This window comes from Nilaparvata lugens, chromosome 4 (genome assembly GCF_014356525.2).
Source record: "Nilaparvata lugens isolate BPH chromosome 4, ASM1435652v1, whole genome shotgun sequence".
NCBI lineage: Eukaryota > Metazoa > Arthropoda > Insecta > Hemiptera > Delphacidae > Nilaparvata > Nilaparvata lugens.
Genome location: NC_052507.1, coordinates 66,269,605 through 66,292,616, shown reverse-complemented (window position 1 = coordinate 66,292,616; position 23,012 = coordinate 66,269,605). Strand labels below are relative to the sequence as shown.

The 23,012-nt window shown below is 32.2% G+C and overlaps 2 protein-coding genes across 7 annotated transcripts in view; one reads left to right on the top strand and one right to left on the bottom strand.

The window, feature by feature from the left end:
* Positions 1-24: 24 nt before the first annotated feature.
* LOC120351092 lies at positions 25-13,441 on the bottom strand. Its single transcript, XM_039427065.1, has 5 exons — positions 13,426-13,441; positions 10,062-10,248; positions 5,946-6,116; positions 4,681-4,828; positions 25-143 (listed from the first exon to the last, which is right to left on the bottom strand). Exons 1-5 carry the CDS (start codon positions 13,439-13,441, stop codon positions 45-47), a joined length of 621 nt encoding a protein of 206 aa, XP_039282999.1. The 3' UTR covers positions 25-44.
* Positions 13,442-20,087: 6,646 nt separating this feature from the next.
* LOC111049077 (zinc finger protein 808) overlaps positions 20,088-23,012 on the top strand; it is an 88,540-nt gene continuing 85,615 nt past the window's right edge. For 3 of the 6 annotated variants that reach the window (XM_039426245.1, XM_039426248.1, XM_039426250.1), the window contains exons 1-2: positions 20,088-20,538; positions 21,628-21,830. In XM_039426245.1, the coding sequence (XP_039282179.1) occupies positions 21,639-21,830 (192 nt within the window). In that variant the 5' untranslated portion in view covers positions 20,088-20,538; positions 21,628-21,638. The remainder of the gene's footprint in view (positions 20,539-21,627; positions 21,831-23,012) is intronic. The other 3 variants (XM_039426249.1, XM_039426251.1, XM_039426246.1) reach the window with 2 other exon arrangements.

Here is a 23,012-nt window from a genome sequence, read left to right as displayed (position 1 = left end):
TCGCCTCTCTCCAATTTTTCCTCAGCATTTTTTATGTTTTTGTCTTAAAGAAGACACTTTGTTCTCAATGTGTGGGTCCCTTCTCTCCCTTTGGACATATTTCTGAAGTAATTTATCTCTGATAGAGATAGTTTGTATCCCTGCTGAAAAAAGTGATGAAATGTTGTAATCAATCATGCCAATGCAACCTAGCACTGCAAAAAAAGGTTACCGGTACTTAATCAAATATCTTATTCACAACTGTGGCAAACTTCCTTCTGTTATCAGAACAAATTAATATTTTATTTGTATGGCTCTTATGATTCACATTTGTAGCAAATAGTATCAATACAAACATTGTTTGGGATTTGAAATAATCCTGAATTATTTTATTCTTATTTTAGAAATTAGACTTGGTGTGCTATCCTAATATTTTATCCTAATAGGTTGGATAGCCTTCACCTATCATCTAAGGAAAGTCATCGGTTCCAAATAAGCTAATATCTTGATATATCATGAATGGATCTAATGCTTATGAATAAGAAATCCAGTTCAGAGCAAATCAAATTATATTTTTTAAACAATGATTCAAATATTTCAGTTTACACCAGAACAAATAATAATAATACATGAATCGAATATAGATTGAACATGATTGAGGTTACAAATATGTTTGATTTGTTCATCAAAATAGATTCAAAAGCTTTCACAAAAACTCAGAAATTATTGTTTCAAATCAAGATCAAAATATATAACTTATAAATTAAGAATACTTATCTATCATCAGGTTTCAAAACAGGCCCATGGCTTTCAATATTAAATGAGAAATTCAACACAAAAAGAAAGGAAAAATTAAAATATACATTTCACATATGTTCAATAACATCAATAAACTTTACAAAAACATTTAGATCACAAATAGAACATATTAACTTTAAATTATTTAGGAAAATTCCAACAGAAGCCAAACACTAACATAAGCCAGTTATTAAAAGGTTTGAGAGAAACGCCTGGCAGAAATACCTGGGATAAGTGCCTAGAGCTTCAAAGCATAAATACATCATCGATTGCCAATTAGCAAAGAACACAAGTCTACAAACATTATATCTATTGTTTTCAATAAAACTTTATTTTTAAAGGTATTTTAAATTTATTTAACCTTTATGTTGTTTAGAATTATCTGTTAATTCAGAAATAGAACTGTGTTACAGTAGGATGTTCAACACAAGTTTATCTGATAAATTCCTGGTGAAAAGTCAAGTCCACATATTGATTACATTGATATTTGCTATCAAGTGTTATTAATATTTTGAATATCGAATTGAAGATTCAATTTTAATCGAGAAAAAATGTAAAATTACAAATACCCCCCTCTTGACATAAATAATTTTACTGTTTGAGAATTTAAAAAAAATTAACATTACATTGTAATATTTGAAATTTAATATCGATTACACTGATATTTGCTATCAAGTGTTATTAATATTTTGAATATCGAATTGAAGATTAAATTTTAATCGAGAAAAAATGTAATATTACAGACTTTAGAGTGAAATGACGCAAATGCCATTCTCGAGAACCAATCACCAATATTGATAATATTATTTGGTAGGGTAACTTATGCTATAGTAAGATTCCTGTTATTAGTACGGTAATCAGTTGAAATGATAGGACAACAGGGTAGCCAATTCACTGTTTTCAATGCCTTCTATGTTAGATAGCTGTGATTCTTGTTATTCCAGTATATCCAATGTAATATTAATTATTGTTGAATCTTTTGAATAACAATAACATATATTTTCTTATAATTTAATGTTGTGGCAGAATCCAAAGTCAGGGCAGTGGACTGTAAATGATAATTGATATTAATACCTAAAAAATAAATCTCTGGATTCTGTGCATAAAAAACTGATAGCATGAAGTGCTGGGAGTATGCCAATAAAAGACAAAATGAGTAAACAAATTCGAGATTTAATATTAATGAAATAATAGGCAGATGGCCACATACAAAAACAAGTGAATGGAAATTGAATCAAATAAAAATCTTTAGATGAATCTTATCACAATATGAAATAAAACCGTTAGAAAGGAAACAATTACAAAATTTTGAATGAATGTAAATTAATAATACTAATGACCATCGAAGACTGACAACAATTGATAAGGTAATGTCAATGACACCTGAATTGAAAATTACAAAAAATAGAAAATTTTAAATGATACAATAAAGTTAATGTTGAAAAATTCAATGTTAATGATTTTAAAAAGAATAATAACAAATGACAATGAGATGTAGATAATCAAAAAGAATACGGGAGCATTCAAGCTCTAAAAAAAGCAATACCTTAAATTGGCAAGGCTAATTAAATTCAAAATTCAAAAAAGAATTGAGACACATTAAATGATGCGACTAAGGTCCTAAATGAAAAACCCAAATAAAATAAGAATGTCTCTGTTGACATTAATACACAAGTTCAGAATCAATGTTACATGCATTGAAATAAATTGCATGTCTTGAATGACATTAACACAAGTAAATCAGAAATAATAATGCTCTATATATTGAAATAGTTGAATGTCTTGATTGACACTAGTACAAATAACCTTAGAGTAATTGAATGTCTCGGTCGACATTAATACAAGTACGTTCAGATATCAATGCATTCCACATTGATATAAAATTGAATATCCTATTCAATATTAATACAAGTAATTTCAAATATGAAAATGTCTTGTTCGACATCAATACAAATAAGTTCAGAAATGAAAATGCCTTGGTTGACATTAACATAAGTAAGTTCTGAAATCAATGTACCCCACATAGAGATCAGAAATTGAATGTTTTGTTCGACATCAATACCAATAAGTAAGTTCAGAAATGAAAATGCCTTGGTTGACATTAACATAATTAAGTTCCAAAATCAATGTCATACACATTGAAATAGGCGTCGGTGGCCTTAAGATAACGCTTGTAAGCCAAGGGTAGCTATCAAATACAATGAAACAATTATTAATGTTGAGTACATTAATAGAGGCGACATGGGCCTTCAAAAATTTGAATGTCAAGTTAGACATCAATACAATAATTCAGATATGAGAATTAATTTGAGGTTAGAAATTGAAATGCTTCACAAATAAGCCAACTGTTGATTGAAAACAATAAGATGATCAATAATACAATTATTATAACCTTGAAATATCGTAGGACAGTGCTCTCAATGAGACATACACTGTAACATATTGAATTCATGTACATAGGCTTGATTGCCGAATAAGTACGGACAATTAAATGTTTTTAATTGCCATAAAAGCTGAATAATAGCTACAAAAATAATATGAATGAACATTGAATTGCTTGAATACAAATAAATTTGAAATAGAGAACAACGTGGTCCAGTTTCGACACGCTGTTAATTGTTTCATGAACAATTATGCAATACATGAGTAAAATGAAAATTGAATAAAAAGATTCACATAACCTGAGTTAAATTTTGAAGAAAGAGATGCAGACAGGCAGGGAATCCACGGTACCCCAGGGAACAGCACGTTCAGCAAGCGATGACACGATGGCCACAGGAATCATCTGAGATGGTAGGCAGTTCTCCCAGCGAGAATGCGAACAGGACCATGAAGAAGTTCAAGAGATCCGAAATCCAGGAAGCGAAGCCAGAGGACTCCAAGGAGCAGCAAGCTCCAACGATGACCACGCGATGGCGAAATGGAAGCATCAAACACAGCAGACAATTCCCCCAATGGGAATGTGAACAGGAACATGTAGAACTTCAAACAAATAATCCGAATTCCAAGTTGTGGAATTTTCAGATCGATTTCCAAACGGTAGAGATGATGAAATTGAAAGTCTGAGTTTCAAGTGGTGAAGCCATATTGTTAGAAAAATGGCGAGAGACGCCAACACGACACTATGGAACTTTGACAAAGTCTATCAGTGTAAATACACGAAGAAATTGATAAATAGTTGAATCACAGTTGATGAATACATTTGAAGAATTCATTTGAAGGAATATTTCACATTTAAAACGTTCAGTAAGCCAGATGAATTTGGATGAAGAAAAAGTAAATCAGAAACGATGTGCACTCACTGACAAGACATGATCAAAAGATGAGAAGCCAAGCCAATGCTTGACCAACAAAAGGGCAAGATGGAAATGCCTGACATGTACGCTAACGTTCGCGACAATTTGATGAAAAAGTAGCAATTATCTTGAAAGTAAGATGCCTAAAGGACGAAATAAAATACCAAAAATTGAATAATAAAAATATTAAAATTGAAATGACGAATAATATTAGAAAACACAATCTTGAATATGAACTATGCCAGTGTAACCGTGACTGTGACGTCACTGGACAGTGTAAACGGACAAAATAATGACAACGGAATAATGGAATGAGTATCGAAGTGGACCCGTTCCAATAAATGCTTTGTCAGATTTTACAGTTAAAATCTCATAATTGAGATAAAATATTTTGGTAGTTTATTCATATTTCTTCATAGCAAGAAAACGATTTACTATGTGTAATGACAGACAAGGATAGCTACATCAAATGTTGATCAGGTGCTGACTCTATAACGTTTAATTTCTAAGTAATTCTACTTCATTTATTTATCTTCACTTTTTCATCACTTCATAAATTGACAGGAGAAATCAAATTATTAACTTTAAATCTGTAATAGATTCTTACCCCAAAAATCCCAGGATTTCCTTGTGCCTTTATTAGTCTGTTCAGGCATCTGTTTAGAGATTCTTGTGCGTTATTAGTCCCCGATGGCTCCTTGGAAACAGAGAAACTCTCAGGAGTAACTTTCCCCAGCCATTGCTTCCTGAAGTAACTGTAAAGAGAGAAAACACAGCTTTGTGAATGAAAAGAATCTTCTCAAATCCAGTGCTCGATGACATATATTGCATCATTTAGTCTAGTGTAGAGAAAAATAATGTCATCCTTATTGAACTAGAGCCAGGGGTGCACAACCCGCGGGCCACGTTTTTGCGGCCTTTGGCCCTGTTCACAATGTTACTTCCAAAAATCTCAATTTAAGTGCAAACAAAAAATTCGTTCGTTTTCTTGAATTACTTTGTCAAGTTGACCATTCCATTTTCCTTGAATAGAATTAATTATTGTCTTTATCTCTTGTAGTGATGAGAAGGTTAACGAAGCACGTCTCCAACCATTTCCAGACAACTTGAATATTAATTTATTTTAGACTTAACATCCTCAAGCCGCGTTTACACCAAAGTTATTAACAAGTAGAAAGTAAAATTCGTATGGCTTTTGTTGGTGGGGAGTTCCTTGCAGGAAGGTCCCTCTGCCTGAATATGTAATTTGAGCCATCAATGGGCCTTACGACTGTCATACTTCAGCCGGGACCGACAGTTTAACGTGCCCATCCGATAACACGGGAGTGATCTGGTTAAAAAACGTTTGGTTGTGAGAGGGATTGAACCCGGGATCTTTGTGCTGCTACGCAAGCACTCTATCCACTAGACCACGGATCACTCCTTCAAAATGTTAATAACTTAATCCTTATAGATTCTATTAGATTGAACGGAACTTGCGAAACACATATGATCATCATGTGTATGATAAGTTTTGTTCAATCTAAATAGAATCTATAAGGATTAAGTTATTAACATTTTGTTAATAACTTTGGTGTAAACGCAGCTTAAAAGGAACCGATATTTCTTTCCAAGGCAAAACATGTACGTTGTTGCTGGCCACATTTTTTCAAATGTAGGCTGAAAAATTATGAAAGGCCGCAGTAGGGTGAGACAGATAAATCTACCATACAGTTTGGTAGGTTATTAAAGTTTGCAGCCCGCCACTATTCAGTCGAAAATTACATGCGGCCCAATCTACTAAAAGATTGGGTACCCAATCTGAGCTACACCAAGAATGTGCGAGAATTTCTATTAAGAAGAAAGTGTCAAATTTGAAAAATAAGAACTTACTCTATCAATACCCTTGATTTTCCTGTTTGATAAATCAAAGATAATACATCGGTGGCCTCCTGGGCTCTGCTTGGTGGCAGGAGGGCAATTTCCATCAATTGCTTTGCTATTGACCATTTGTCGTTATCTCCCGGACGAATACCATTTTTTTTTCGCTTTTCTCTGTATCGACTGTAAAAACAATATTTATCTTGAATATATGTTATTCTTCATCCAAACAGTTTCAATAACTAATTCTGTCAACAATTTATAGTTTTATATCTACGAACATTTTTAGTATTTGAATCTTTCAAAGAGCAATTGCTACCGTACCAATTTGTAAATTGTTTTGAAGTAGCACAACATTTGATCAAAATGAAGCAGATGAACTGCTAAACTGATGTCCAAATAATTCGTCCCAAACTTAATTCGCAGGTAACACCAACAATATCTTAAAACGAATCTTGAATCTTCATATGAATAGGAATGATTGGTCTTCCAGCTCTTATGTTAGTAGGCCTATGTTATTATATTAGGCATTATTAGGAATATTATTGTTGTTTCGTAGTCTGGTGTATTTCTATGATATAACATTAAGTGATGCACCTGAATATCCTTCAAAATCTATTCTAATGTTAACCTACATTAGGATTTACTCCAAACTACCATATCCAACTGGAATTATAATTGAAAGCTATTCCAGTAGCTTTACCATTCTATTGGTAAACAAGTTTGTTTACCAAAACTAGAGATAACATGAAAGTGGTGAATCATAAAAACAACCTGCAAACATCATACTAAAGCTGCGTTTACGCTGGAGTTAATAACACAAGTTTTTAACATTTTTGTTATCAACTGATGTTAATTACAAAAGTTAATAACATCATGTTGAGTTGCATTTACACCGGAGTTGATAACATGAGTTATTAATAAAAAGTTGTCAACTTGACTGAATCAACAAAAAACTCTCTTGAAAAAAGTTGATAACTCGTGTTTTCAACAGAAAATTCCTTGTTATTAACAAGATTTATGTTATCCATCGAGAGTCGATAACTTTTGTTAATAACAGGTTACTATCTTCCCCGCAACCCCCTCGCCCAGCATTCCTACCCTACAACTACAGCTGTTCCCTAATAACTACACCTGCAGACAAAACACGTGACAAAGTTATAAACTTTTGTTGATAACAAAACTAGCAGCCAAAAGAAAATGTTATTAACTTAATATCTGTACCTCAGAAGCAGAAGGTAGTAAGTCCAAAAATGAAAATTCTCAGGAGAGCCAATCAAAGGTTGAAACTATTGCAGCATTTCTTCAATAGTCTCATAGATGGTAAAATAGGTGATGAACTGTAATCAAATGTTTCTCAATAGTAACTATAAATATTTATTTATTATTAAAAATCAGTTCAAACCCTATTATACAAAAATTAAAAATAGGAAATTAATTGATTTCAAGAGGAGTGTGGACTTACTGCATTATGCAACTGGATGTTATCAAGGTTTGGTACTTAAAGACGCATAATTATGATGGATTTTTTTTTACATTTCTTTATCAATAAATTCTAGAAATTTGACACTTTTAACTCATTACAGAATTATACAATTGGATATAGGCGATTAAAATTGAGAAATATATCAAAAAATTAATTAGAGATGTGCACTACTAAGAAATTTTCTATCTGATTTGATAATGATAGGATAAAAAGCATGATGATACATAAAAATTATAATTTTTAAAATAAATTGAAAATACATTCAATTCAATAATAGAACTAATAACAAAAATGTGATATAGGGTACTCAAAAATAATTTCAATTCATCCATAGAATTATTAAAGTACTTGAATCAATTAAAGTAGTTTAGTGGAAATTCTGGAATAATATTATAAAAAAATTAAATTAATCGATCGAATAAACTACATAATTGTCTTACTCATTTCAACTTCACACTGGGAAATCAGGAACAGAGTCTGATTTAGGAAGTGCTTCAAAGAAGGGTCTGTAGATTTCAGGAACCCATGTCATCAGGTTCATTAAATCGGCGTATTTTTTTGATGAAATTGGTTTCTCCTTGTTCCTAACTGCGGTGAGGGTAACTGGAAACTGTAGCTCTGTTCTGGTATTTCTTCTGAAATCAACTTCAGAAAACAACTCCTCATCAAATGAGTACTTGAAAAATAGCCTTCCTGGATTATCTGAAGTGAATCTTAGCCATACAGTATTTGAAATCTTGAATTGTTTCCCTTCTGAATCAATTTTCTTGGTAACAAATGGAGATCCAACACCACTTGACAGTTTTGAAAAGTTTTTAAAATCACCAATATTCATGTGATGCACAGTGAGAGGAGTTTTCTCTTTGCACATTCTTACAAATTGCTCCCAGTCCCTTGGAATAAAAACTTCAAAATCTCTCATTTTTCTCTTTTTCCTCTCAATTATTGGGTGGATAGTGTCAACTTCCAAGTGGGTGTGCTCTCGTAAAAGAAATTTATGGTCAATAACTTTTAACTGAGGGAAATTTTTTATTAGCCATTGAAAGCACATAAGAATCATTTGATTCCTATTTTGGCCAGTGCAGTTGTCTGACCAAAATGTCAAATGCTCCACATCTTTCTCAAGCTCATTCTCTGCCCATTTCAAAATGCAGGATGCCACCTCATTCCCACCTCGTCCCCCATCACACTCATTCCACATCATACAATATGACTTTTCTGTGGTGGCATTACATACGGTTTCATTCAGTACCCACAATTTTCTCAAATAGAACTGCTGGCAATTATTTAGTTGTGGACATGGGAGACACTTTTGCATGTCAAACATTAGAACATGCTCCTTTATATCTATTTTTACCTCTCCTTATCCTTCCTCTTCAAGTCATATCGAGAGCTAGCATCTTCAATGTGGTTTTTCTGTGTTTGCTCAAGCATATCCTTTTCTTCCAAACTTTTTGCATTTTCAATTGAAATTTTCAATTCATCACATCTATCACATGTGTCATTTGAAGGAGGATGGAATCCCAGGTTCAATTCTTCATTAAAAATTCGTCTTTACAGCCACTCTGAAGCAATATTTTGCTTTTGTACCTCATTTGCTTTGCAATATTCTTGGAACATTGTGTACATACCTGACAAATTCAACTCTGGACCAAGACACTGCCTACTTGATTTTTCCCTAGAGTAGTGAGTCTCATATTTTGGGAATGATGATATATGCTTCCTTATCAATTTCAAGACCTCTTCACCTGCTTTATTAGATGGTTCGTGTCTACCTCTCCTATCACTAAGAACTATTCCACTTCCAGAGGGATCTATTTTTGAAACAGTTACTGATAGAAACCTTTCTGTAATAGACAAAGTGTTAAGAAACATCTTTTGGCATACATTCACCTTCTCATCATTTACAATAAAATAATATTTTCTAGGTGTGTTTCTGTTGCCTTGTCTTTCTCCATTTCTAATTCGAACACGAACTGGCTCATTCAATTCAAGACAGGAGATTATCTATATATTGTCGCCGTTGATCCCATGAATCAAAATTTGTCCAGAATTTCTTAGGTAGGCTACCTCTTTCTACTTCACTTATTCTAGTTGTACACTTATTCCTGCATGTTACAGAGCATGGAGGTTTCATTGATCTCTTATCTTGAAACTTATCAGATTTATGTGCTGCTGACTGATAACCTTCTCCTTTCAATCTTTTTTGCTTAGCAACATTCCTTTTCCATGTTAGAGGCTTGGCTTTCCTTTTTCTCCCTTTGCACATTTCTTTCAATATACTGTCTTCTATGACATCATTTTCCTCGATAATATTTGTTAATTGATGTTCCCTCTCACTTCTCTCGCTGGTTTGTGGCTCTCTTTCATTTTCATCCTCCTCACTTGATACACTTGGAATCCAGTCTGGGTCATTTTCTTCATAGCCTTCTCCATCATTATAATTTTCTTCATCACCAGAATCTAAACACGTTCGATCCAATCCACGATTTTCTAATATATTATTTCCTTCACAAATAGTCATTGATTCTTCTTCTTCTTCTTCTTCTTCTCTATCACGTCTTCTTAGGCTGAGTTGTGGCTCAGTTCCTTCCTCACCTTCTTCACTCAAAACAATTGAATTCCAGTTTGGTTCTTCACACTTTTCTCCTCCATCATTGTTGATTTCTGTGTTCATTTCAACAGTATTCAAAATAATAAAACCGCCAGGCTCCAAATCTAGTAGACTTTTCGATTGTAGAGAAGATTCTGCAACACCGTTGAGGAATTGATCATTCAAAGTTGAATCCAAACATTCTCCAATCTCTTCGCCTGAAGCACAGCTTACAACTGAAACAAAACAGAGAACACAATAATCTCAAAGAATGAATTGAAGGCAATGAATTGATTTGGGACTACTAAATATCAGACTACTGTGAAATCTCTATACTGTAAAATACTGTGAATCACTCACATTGGCTGCCTTTTCTATTCATATAGTGTACACAATGTTGATCAGATCAAATGTCTACAAGGCAATCCTTGTATTATTTTGCTTGAACATTTTTAGGTTATGTTACAGTCATAAAATGAGGTTAGTTTCTTACGCATATTTCTGATACAATTTTATTCCAAAATGAACTTGTAAACTATAAATTATGAATTTAGATGGACTAATCCAAATAATTTAGGTATTCCATGATATCTATTTGGCTTTTTATCTACTCCAAAACAATAACTGAATTGTGTTTGCTCAGTCAAGTCTAGAACTTGAATTTAAACCCTACCCCAGTCGAGGGTTTAAAATCACGCTGTTTTAAGTCCTGGACTTGACGATTTTTGATATATCCTTGACCCAGAAAGAGGCGAGAATCTAATTCAAGTCCTGGACTTATAAGCCCTTCACTCAGAAAGCGAAATTATAAACTCCTGGGTCTAACATGATCTCTAAACTCCAGAGTCTATTTAAGTCCTCAACTACGTTAATGCTCTGACTTGGAAAGCCATTTTCTGACTCCAGAGTTTAAAGCCAGTTAAAGTCTAGAACTTAGCTAAATCCCGAGCTTGGAAACCAGCCATTAATGTTTATCAGAACTTTCTTGTTGACAAGTTCTGGTGGTGTTTCTATGTATGTTGAATCACCGCCATAAATGGGATTATATTTTATAAAATTAACATCTAAATTAAAAGTACAATTTACCACCCAACCAGAACCATGAGAAGTAAATCGCTCCAAACCTGTATTTAACTTACTAGATGCTAAGTCAAATTGATGTATTAATTCATCAGTACGGTATTTTGATTTATATTAATAATATTATAAGATGCACTATGAAATGTTGCAATTGACTCCACGTTCATAGTCTGTTCTTGACCATCCAATTTGGCGGTAAAGGTGCTATTTTTATCAGATGAACTTTTACAGCAATAAACCAACGTATGTTTCCATCAAAAATTACTGAATCATTGATTAAAATGTTGAATATTGTTCCTTTCAAAGTTGTTAAAATCAACTGTAAATCCAACTGGGTTTAAATGAACAAAAATCTATATTTCACATTTCCATTAATAGCCGAAGTTTTTTCTAATGTATGTTCCATAATACTTTTATAATAGAAAATAATAATAATCTCACCAGTCTAGTGTTCTCTACTGTTGAATGTTTGCTCATGATGGGAATCCCTTGACAAGACCTTGTCTAGTATAGTCAAAGTTTGCTGCAAGATGACTCCTTGATGTAGTGATCAAAAGTTCACCATTCTCTGCAAACGTGTGATGTTCTTTGATAATCAGTATTGCTGATGGGATGATGAACTTTGATTGGTAAAGTTGGAATTTGATGTTTGTAAAATAAGCCGATATCCTGGAACAGTACAACAACAATACTGTGAACTATATGTCTTATACATAATAATGTATTGAGAATGATAGTAAAGTTGAAGATAATGATGATAAAGGATTGTCAGATGATAGTAAATGGTTGAGTTCAAGTTCCAAGTATTCAATCTTATCTGAAGTGTATGAATTCTTATATATTTTAATTGAGGAATATGGATGTTCTCAATATGGATGTAGCAATGATCATCATATAATTACAATCACAGATAGTAATCAATTGTGGGAGGTTATTTTTGATCTGGTTGAGTAGAAATGTATTAGGGAAGGTTGAAGTTAGTGTCTTATTTAGTCTTTCAGTTACATCATGTCTGTGGAAAGGTTTGGACATGTTTCACATGGTAAAAATTTTAATAATCCTAATTTTGTTCATCTTTAGATCGACTAATAGCTACTGTACGGTATTCCTAACTCTACAGTTCTTTCTGTAGGTTGAAAAATACAGCAGATTTTAATAATCATAATTTTATTATTCACATGTTTCATCAATAACATTTTTAGTGGGTAGGTAGCCTATTCAATATTCAAGATTACAGTACGAAATCATAGAGAAACAATAGCGTAACAATAGCTATTGTTTCTCTATGACGGTATCTAAGTTTCCTAAAAAAAATTATAAGTGACAAGCATTTACGTTAATTACTTATCCAGTGTAAGTTATTTTCCACAGTCCATAGATCGGGGAATCTCACAGATTTATTAAAACTAAAAGTGACGGCTCTGTATAAATTAGCTATATTTGTTTTGAAGGTACATTTCAGATGTTGAAATCTAAAAATTAGTTCAAATAGGTCCTAGGTAATTATGTTAATCTTACCTGGTAAATTGATGAATAGCCCAATCATACTATTAACTGGTTCAATTTTCTTTTTAAATGAATTCATCAATATTATGTATTTGTGTTTGATTAGTCTTTTGTTAAAGAAGGACTTATTTATAAGAATAAACCTACCAAGCTATGAATAATTTTGTATCTACTGTACTTTGTTACATCTTAACCTGACTGTTCAGTTTGTTGATAAAACATAACCTAATCTCCTTCTCCTTACAATCCAGCTAAACATAACCTAAAAAATGATCAGTAGAAGTTTTAAACCTTTATTTTGGTCAAGCTTGTCATTTTTGGTGTATTTGCATTTTCTCTCTCATTAACTCGTTTGGTAGAGAGTTGGTGGGAAGGATATTTTTAATATTCTTTCCAAAGAATGGACATTGATATGTCCAAAGCTCCCCCAATTTATGTAGATGCATAACAATATAATTATCTATAGTTATTACAAATTGTTTTTTTCATATCATATACAGTTCAATAATTATTTTCTTAGTCTATATTATGTAAATTCATCTATAATTTTTCTGTATTGTAAGCTATTGTATATAGTGTATATTAAGCCAGTATAATTATATTGTAATCTACATAAATAAAGTACTCAATCAATCAATCAATTAAGATCATTCTATATAGTAAGGTCCACGTTATAATGGCAGTGTATGATTGATAATAGTGTTGTTATCCTTGTCTAACATGCAACAAAACAGATAGCACTATCTCTCTCTAGCTTTGCAATGTTGTCAGTTGGCCAGAAATATTTTATTTCACTTTTGACAGTGACTCTACAAAAGTAGACAAACAATCCTCAGCCGCCATGTTTTATTTTGATTAATAACAAAATGCTAAAGTAGAGGAGTCGTGTAATGGATTTTAAATGTATTTTTAAATAAATGAAATTATTTTTAGATATCACCATATGAGAAACACAAATTATACTTGAAATGCAACTTTAAAAGTTAATAACTTTGAGACCATCCTACACTTCGCTCATGCTTCAGTTTACCGGAATAGATTAGGCCTACACTGGTACCGGTAGGCTATAAATAATATTGAAAGGTTATTCCAGAATAATTTTAAGCGAAATTATCTTATTATAGATAGGATTTCTGTTTTTAAAACAAATTGGAATAGAATACCTAGCGAATAACTTAACTGCTGTTGTTTTGAAGTTCAGATTTGTGAATCACAGCTTTTCAAATTAGCCCCCATTTCAGGTTTGTAAATCTGATCTCAGTTATGGAAGCAAAGTTTAGAATCAAATTATGAAATAATATATTTTATTGATGAATTTAATTAATTTGACATGAAATTTAAATTCAATATCAGATCAATTTCAATGGGATGAATTGAATAACAGCTGTGTACATTCAGTGGCAAAATGGAGTCAATTTGGCAACGTTGTTCTCGTATTTTCCTTCACTGCTATTATAACGTGAACCTGACTATAGCACATAGCACTGTCGGCGGTGAACTGTGTACTGTGATTACTGCCAGCTGTTAACTTCTTAGGTTATGTTGTAGTACATTGTTATTGGTCACGTTAGTTTTTTGAATTATTTTATTTGCAGTTTTTATAAAAATGTAGGTGGAGGGAAAATGTTGTGTACATCATGAGTGAAAAATGCTTTTTCTCCCTCAGGGAAATTGCTGCCTTAGGCTTTGCCTCGGGCATCAATCTTTCCCCTCGGGGAGAAAAAGTGGTATTTTTCACTCTATATATACAAATAACTATTTCAAACTTCATCTCTGTCTTTTTTATGTGTATAAATGCTTTTGTAGTCTGGTCAGAAATATTACTGTATCTAATTATTGAAGAAAATTACTAGTACCTCTTCATTTACCATTAAAGAGGGGAGGCACCAGTATCTTTATCATATTATTTTTCTTCCCTTCTCTATTTAAGGTTGAATTTTTTTTATTCATTTGTAATTTTTCAGTGGTTTATTTATTGTTATTGGATGTTTATTTAATGTTTGAAGCCTCTCGCTGATGACAAAACATGCATGATAAATGTACTTGTGTGTGCATGATAAACATGCATATGTACATGTTTATCATGCATGTTTTACCGTTAGTGGCAAACCTTAGACTTGTCTTACAGTTACTTCTTCAAACTGAAAATGTTGTCTTATGTACATTTGTAGTTATATGTTAAAGTCTATCATACATATTTATATGCATAATTATGTTTCTAAATTTCAACCAAGTTCATTCATCAAACAATTTTTTATAGGTATTATAACACCTTTCTACTGTGATAACTCTGTAATAGAGAACTTTTAATGTAATAGTTCTTTCTAATGAATAATTTGTAACCTGTTATACCTGTTGTTTTGATAAATAATCATTTCCATTGTTACAATACATATACCTGTTATTTCTATGAAGTTTTAATAAATAATTTTATTCATTGTTACAATAAATGGTTTTGTTTTCTTTGCATTTGATTCCATACAAATAAAAATTTAAAAATTAGACTGTTTCAAATTAAGCCGGAGACACACCTGTCCATTGTGAAGTCACTATTGGATATACTCTTATATGCCCCACATTGGCTGTCATTTTATGTGAAACTGTGTTTTTAGGGTGCCCAATATTGATACTACAATCCCTATCATGCAAATAAATTTGCAGAAATTGAAGGTTGTCCAGATCGCAAATAGAATAGGATTTTAGCCACAGCTTTAGCTCAGTAACAAATGCATGAGTAACTTTACAATAATGGACCATGAATGGTCTGGATGACTGATGTTTACCAGGTCTTACCACCGCTCTCTTGCAAAAATTGTAGAATATCAAGAAAGAAATAAAAAAAAAATAGTTGATGACTGGAATACAGTAACCATATATCCAATCAAGAATAATGAAACTCAACTATTATTTTTCTAATCGAGTCTCAAAACGCTCAGCATGAATATTAGTGTGCACCGATTTATCCTTTTGAAATTCTTTATTACTTACAACGCCAGTTCTAGAAGGTCTCTGGATCCTTATGTGATATACAGTAGGCTTATTATAATAATTATTTGCTGACTGATGAATGTGACTATCATCAAAGGATGATAAATAATAGTTGCTCAGAATAAGACTAATTTTTAATGATTAATCAATTGCATATGTTGCACAATGAGAATACTTGGTACCAAACAGCACAGACTGTATATCACGAGATGGATCAGTTTGAGAATAAAAATTTCTAAAAACTTCACTACTTAATATTTTCCTTCTATTGTTATAGCAGATTCGATGTGGGGGGTTACAAATTTTAATGTTGTAACAATTGATCACTACTTGACAATGAAATTTGAGTCTGGAACATCTGGTACACAATTTTTGACTTTGTATTTTTGACTTTGAATTTTTGACGTTGAAGACTATTTGCGGGTAAACATAGCAAAAATATGCATCTCTAGCCCGTCTATTGAAGGTGTGGAACTGCTAAGTTGACACTTGTTGCAAAGTTGAGAATTTCACCCCCCACATCGAATCTGCTATAACAATAGAAGGAAAACATTAAGTAGTGAAATAATACATCAAATTGAAGAGAAAACAAAGCTCTACAAATTTACTGTGAGCATTTATTTTTACGATGCATTGTTGGAGAGTTGTAGGCCCTGAAATATCAAAAAATAGGATTAAAAGCTGTTATTTTAACAATTTTACACTTTTAAGAGCGTATTATCTCGAAAACTGTTGGATATATCAGAATTCACCACAGAACAAAAATATTGTAGAGAATTTATCAACCTTCATTTCTGAATAGTTAGTCATGTCGATTAACCGCATTTTTCTAAAGATATGAGCGTGTAAGCAAAACATTGAAAAATGCAACTTTTAAACCACCCTCATCCCTTTAGCACAAGGGGTAGGGATGGGGTCTTTTGATATGTTCACCCTATAACTGGTCCCAAAAAAGCTGCGAAGTCAAAAATGGTGTTCAAAACATTCTCTCCAAATTCCTTTGTCAATTGGTCTATTTTTGCATAACTGAAGATCTCACACTCAACACTGAAGCTGCTGCAACAGTCATGGGGATGTGCGTAAACTTGTGAAATTATACATCAAATTGAAGAGAATTTGATGTTCTAGAAGCTCATGAAAAGGCTGCATGGTGTGACGTCACGTATGACTCATAATGAAATAATCAAATGAAATGAATCATTTTTAGAAAGAATTAGTGAACTGAAAACGATCAGCCTAGTCAAGGTAGAATTATTATAAAATTGAACGTTCTTTTGTGGTAAGAGGTACAGCTATTATCGCTAAAGCAATAAGAGATCAAGGAAAGATCTAAATATACGTTAGTCTAAATTCTTTGGCATAAATGGAAATATAGTAAATATTGTAATTTGTTCTTGGAAGACGTAAAACGAAACATTTATGTAATATGGAGGTTGGAATTTTTGTTATGATTTGTAGGTCACATGATCTCAGTTCAGCCGACAGTTCAATTAATAAATTTATATTCTTAATTGATAAATTCAAATTTAATTAATTAATTCAATTCAATACAGTTATTCAACTTATTGCTCAATTAATCAGCTGATCAACCAACCAGTTATTGTAGCAGAATATGTTTTATTCACTATAATAATTTAGTCCAGGCAATGAATGCTCAAAAAAGGGTATAGAGGGAAAAGCTTGGAAGTCAATTTTTGACCCCGCAGTTCTGTTTAGGGTAGTGAGGTGGTAAACATATCAAAAGTCCCCACCCATACCCCCTGTTCTAAGGGGGTGGGGGTGGTTCAAAGGTACCATTTTTTGGTTTCTCGCATATAACTCGAAAATTATGTATTTTACAGACATGACTATTCTATACGAAATTAAAGCTTACAAAATTTCCTACAATATTGATCCTACAACTTTTTCTATATCTCTTTTACTTTTCGAGATATCCGCTCTAAGAGATGTGGCATTTTTGAAAAAATACATTTTCCTTCAATTTTTTGCTATCTTTGCTCTTTTAACTTTTTGAATATCGATGGGAAAAATCCATGCTGATCATGAGCTTATAGAACTATTATTAACTGTTGATAATAGAAGTGAACCTATAAGGTAACCAAAATCAAAACAGAGGATTCAGAAGTTAAAGACCCTGTGAAAATAGCCAACGTCTTAAATGATCATTATGTAGGTATCTGTGGCTGAAAAAAATAGGGGAAAACAGAGGTTTGAATATAATAGGAACACATCAACTAATTCATTAAATTCAATATACTTGACATCAGTATCATCAGCAGATGAGGTTCTTCAGGCTATAAGAACACTCAAAACCAAAAAGTCAGAAGGTCATGATGGATTCTCTAATTGGTTGGTAAAGAAATGTGACACTTTTATTTGTACTTCTCTTGTCTTTATCATAAACAAAATTTGTTTATGATTAAACAAAGGTTTAATTTTTCGAGATGGGTGTATTCCCCAGCAACTTGAAGATTGTAGAAGTTATTCCACTGTTTAAAAGTAAGGAGAGGGATAACATAGAGAACTATAGACCGGTGTCAATTGTATCCACATTCTCAAAAATTTATAAAAAAGTATTAGAAAATAGAATTGTGTCTTTCTTTAATAAGTACAAACTTCTTAGTGTTGACCAGCATGTACTTTTTCAATATACTTAAATGTATATATTTTGCTTTATTTGAATGTCATCTGAGATATGGAATAACAGTTTGGGGCGATTCTTCTGAAAGGAATGTAAGAAAAATATTTACTTTGCAAAAAAAGCCATTAGATGTATGTGTAAACTGACGAGATATCAGTCCTGCCGAGACTATTTTAAAATTAAAAGTAGGTATTCTCACATTTCCATCTTTGTTCATATACAAGACTATCCTTAGCACCTTTGATAATAATTTTCCACACACTAATAGCGATATCCACAGTCATAGAACAAGAACTGCTAATAACTACTGCTAATAACTATCATTTACCTAATGTTAATTTAGCGATAGCAAAGAAAAATCCATTATATCAAGGAATACATTTTTACAATAGGCTCCCAAAAATGAAATAAAATCAATTGAGACAAATAAAAATGTATTTAGAGCCCAAGTAAAAAAATATTGAATGGTGGCTTCTATTCCATAAAGGAATACATGGATAATTATTGGATACATTCGAAAATATTGTGTACTTATCAATTAATAGCTGTGGTTGATAACTTTTTGTACTTTGTGACATTGATCATGTTCATGTACTTTATTTGTTTTTATAATTGATGAATGCCATATCTGTAATTGTACAGCTTTTTATGTACCGTAGTAAAATATTCATTATTATATTAATATTAACAAAAGCTCCTAGTAGACAATGAACAAGATAAGCTACCGTTCTCGAGTCGTATGGTTCGAGAGACTGGAATCTCTGCAACTGGAGTCGTACTGTTTGAGTCGCTCGAGTAGTGAGTAGCTACAGACCGTAAGGCCCAGCCACATAAGGCGTTCTTCAGACGATTCGGTAGGGCATAGAGCCTTCCGATTGTTGGCATTCGGGAATCAGTTGATAATCAGCCAATCAGAGAACTTCCTGTCCTGACGAGTTGTTTGAAAACGCCTCATATGACTTGGCCCTTAGGCTATAGCGAGCCTAATAATATTATTTTTTATGGCCTGAGATTCACGTTATAATCAGTTCCTGTTTAATAACGATTGGCTTGCTATCCTTGACTGTCATTAGCCGTAGCAGATACCATTAAATATGATGAAATACAAGTTTATTAAATGGGAGATCCCTGCAATTTTTATAAAAACCTTAGTGCAGAGGTCAAGTGTTCATTGATTAGCTTTGAAATTTTGAAATTTGAAATTTGAAATTTGAAACTTGGACCAATTCAAACGTTCTAATATAGTGAGGTATATTTCTTATTTTTAGAACTTGTGGCTGGAGCTCAAGGCTTCTTTTTCCAGTCACGCCAAAAGCTATTGTAATTTAATGATTATTTTTATTGTAAAAATATTTCTTATATTTGGCAATAAATTCATTTTAATATAGTACATTAAAAGTGAATTAAGATAGCAGGACAATGTTGCTGATCCTCTATCTTTTCGATGCCATCCATAGACCGTAGCTGATAGCCTACAGGTTTATTGATGTAATATTAATTGTTCATTCTCGTTCAAAATACCTAATCAATTATATTTTATTAAGCAAGAAATTATATTTTTCAATTATTTCACAAATGAATTTTTATAATTGAGATAGAATATCTTGTTAATCAATCGTTAATTCTACATTGTTAAAAGACGACCTGGCAACAGAGCAAAGTGAGAAAGAGGTAGCGCTATCTGCTTTGTTGAATGATAGACAAGGGTAGCAATACCATTGACAATCAAACATTACCATTATAGCGTGGACCTCACTATAGCAGGATAGATATGACTTCGAAGACATTAAAATTCGACTATCGTTTACGACGTGAAATTGACTTCTAAAAGTGATACCTTAGGAATAAAAAACTCAATTCCTCAAGAAAATATTGTTGTTTGTAAAGTGCAGCCCAAATTTAAATTTATTTTTCAATGTTATCCAAAAGAAAATTATTATTCTGTGGTTCGGCTTCTTATAATTAATAGAACACAGTTCCGACTTCCACCCAACCATCTACGGTACGGGTACGAGCACGAGGCCGCCATTTTTATATAGTGATGTTTGTGCTTTGTGGTGCAATTTTGTGAATCTTCTATTCTAAACTGTCCATTATTCTCAACATTTTTCTATTTCTATGCTTTTAAGATTCAATATTCTAACAGCTTTCTTTATTAGAAGTGAATTACGTCGTTCAAATTTTCCTCTTTTATCATTCATGCCTAAATTTCCAGTCACTGGAGTGAGTTCTACATTCAAATGTAGACTTATTCCTACTACTTGATATAAACCATAATATTCCTTTTTTCTTCTGACCGTTGTCGAGTTTGGTAAGTTTTTTTATTTAATGCTTTGGACGTAAATGAACTTGATTTGTCTACTTTGATAGTCTATGGTACATGGTACATTAAAGCATGCATGATTACGTACTTTCTTCTGATGGTTGTTTGGTTTGGTAAAAAGGTAAGATTGACAAAAGAAAAGTGCAATAGGTGGGCGACTATTGTTATTTCAGTTATTATTGATGGTATCAACTCAATTTTTTATGAAAGAGTTGATTACATATATATTTTGAAAGTTATTAAGTATATAGTATTGGCCAGGTTGCACAAAGTTGAACTTTAATCATAATCATGGTCAACTCAAATGCCAAAATAACCAATCAGAGAAGGCTTGAAAAAGGCTTTTCTGATTAGTTATCCTGAATTTATTCAAACACAGTTACAATTGAACAAGCTTATGCAACCAAATCATAAACTTACTTCTATATTTATTATATAGACTAAATTTTACCGCAAAAACGAAATCTGTACCTCAGCTATTTTTGGAGATATCAAATCTATTCAAGCCAGCACGCTTTATTTCTTTCTCTTCCATTTAAAACTAAAAATCGAGTTTGTATCTTTAATAATAACTCAAGATACAGCGATCGTCCACAGACAGTAGGTATTTTAGTTGATTTCAAACCATCAAATAAATTATGTTCAAATCTACATTTTTTAGCTGAATTTGAACTTCCCCGTTTTATTTTTTGTTTTCTTTCATGTTAGAAACTTGATTTTATGTCTCCAAAAATAGCTGAGATACAGAGCTTGCTCATGCAGTAAAATTTAGCCTTTAGGCTGATTTCATTTTACTTTAGCCAGAATATAAAACCTTTTAACTTCATTTATTCTATTACCCACTCATTTATTTCTGGCTCTTATACTTTTTGCTCTTATACTTCGTTAATTATTTCAGAAAATTCTTAGCACGGTACAATGTACAAATATAATGTACAATGTACTATTAGGCTATTATGATGTGTATTCTATAGTTTAGCACGGTACAATGTACAAATATAATGTACAATGTACTATTATTATGATGTGTATTCTATAGTTTAGTTCATTTTCTTACCAATGTAATTGATTTTCTAGAATAATTCGATATGGCAGAGGAAGTGGAAATGTGTGTTGAAATAGCTTCCAAAATTGACAATACATGGATTGAGAAAGCGGATATCAATCTTCTTTGCCGAGCATGTGCCACCGAAACAAATGAAAATATGATTCCAATATTTGAAGGTACTGGTCTTGAACTGGATTTGCAAGCCAAGATCGACAAACATCTCCCTGTAAAGGTAAGTGATTTGAATGTTGTTTAAAGTAAGTTTCTATTAGGATTTGCATTATTAATTTCATTGTTAAATTGTTCAGTCACAAGAAAAGTGTTGGGTAGTGAAGGGGAGGTATCCTAAGTTTGGCTGCCCTGTCGGCTAGCGCAAAAAAGATTTTGGAAGAAACAGAGCACATATTCCCACCTGACTCTGCTGCAATTTGAACCTTATTTCCATATCTGAAACATTTAGCTCGAACTTTTGAGAGGCAAACGTGGGTGCAAATACCGCCAAATGCATGGCTTTCAGATCATCTCTCATCGCGTTCTTATTCACAAAAGTCGATCTATATTAGACTTAAAGTTGAAATATAATACTATTGCTTCTAGTTTTCTTTTTGAATAATACACATTAATTTATAAGTTGTATATTAACTCTATAATAGTTCTATATAAATGACGACCACGACGCAGAAGTGGGATAACTACAAGTATCAAGTATAAGTAACTCGCTTCCGTTAAAGCCAGTCTGTAACATACCTACACGTAATTAATACTTGCAGTTGCTATCACATTTTTTTTTGTTCAAAGTGTTAGAATGTGAGTAGAAGCTACTATTAGTGTTCACTAAAACTTGTTTATTCAATGTATAGGTACCATACATTACATTTTTGTATTATTCATTAGTCCCTTCAAATGTTGAGATCTGTGCCATGCTATGAATTTAGAAAGTTAATTTTGAATTTAGAATTTAGAAGCACACACAATATAACTTAATAAAAGGGATACTTGATAAACATACCTAGTGCTAGAGAACGGGAATCCAGAAATGACAAGAGAGACAACGAAATAGAGAGAAGATATCAACTATATTGTCACCTCTTACAGTTAAATTCAACAAATAATAAAACAAAATGAAGTTACATCATGAAAACCGAAAATAAAATTACTAAATTTAGAAAGTTATCTCTGAAATAGATAATTTGGTAATAACCTACTGTGTATGCTCTACATTGAAAACGTTTTAGATTGAATCATAAAAAGCTTAAAGGATTCTAATTTCAGAAAGAAGAATTTAAAATCATCATAGATAATCTATTGACCTCTCAGAAGTCAATCATAAATAACAATAGATATTTTAAGAAAAGATACATAAAATTCAGGAAACTCTTAGTGCATTTAGAACACACTTGGAAACTTTAAAAAC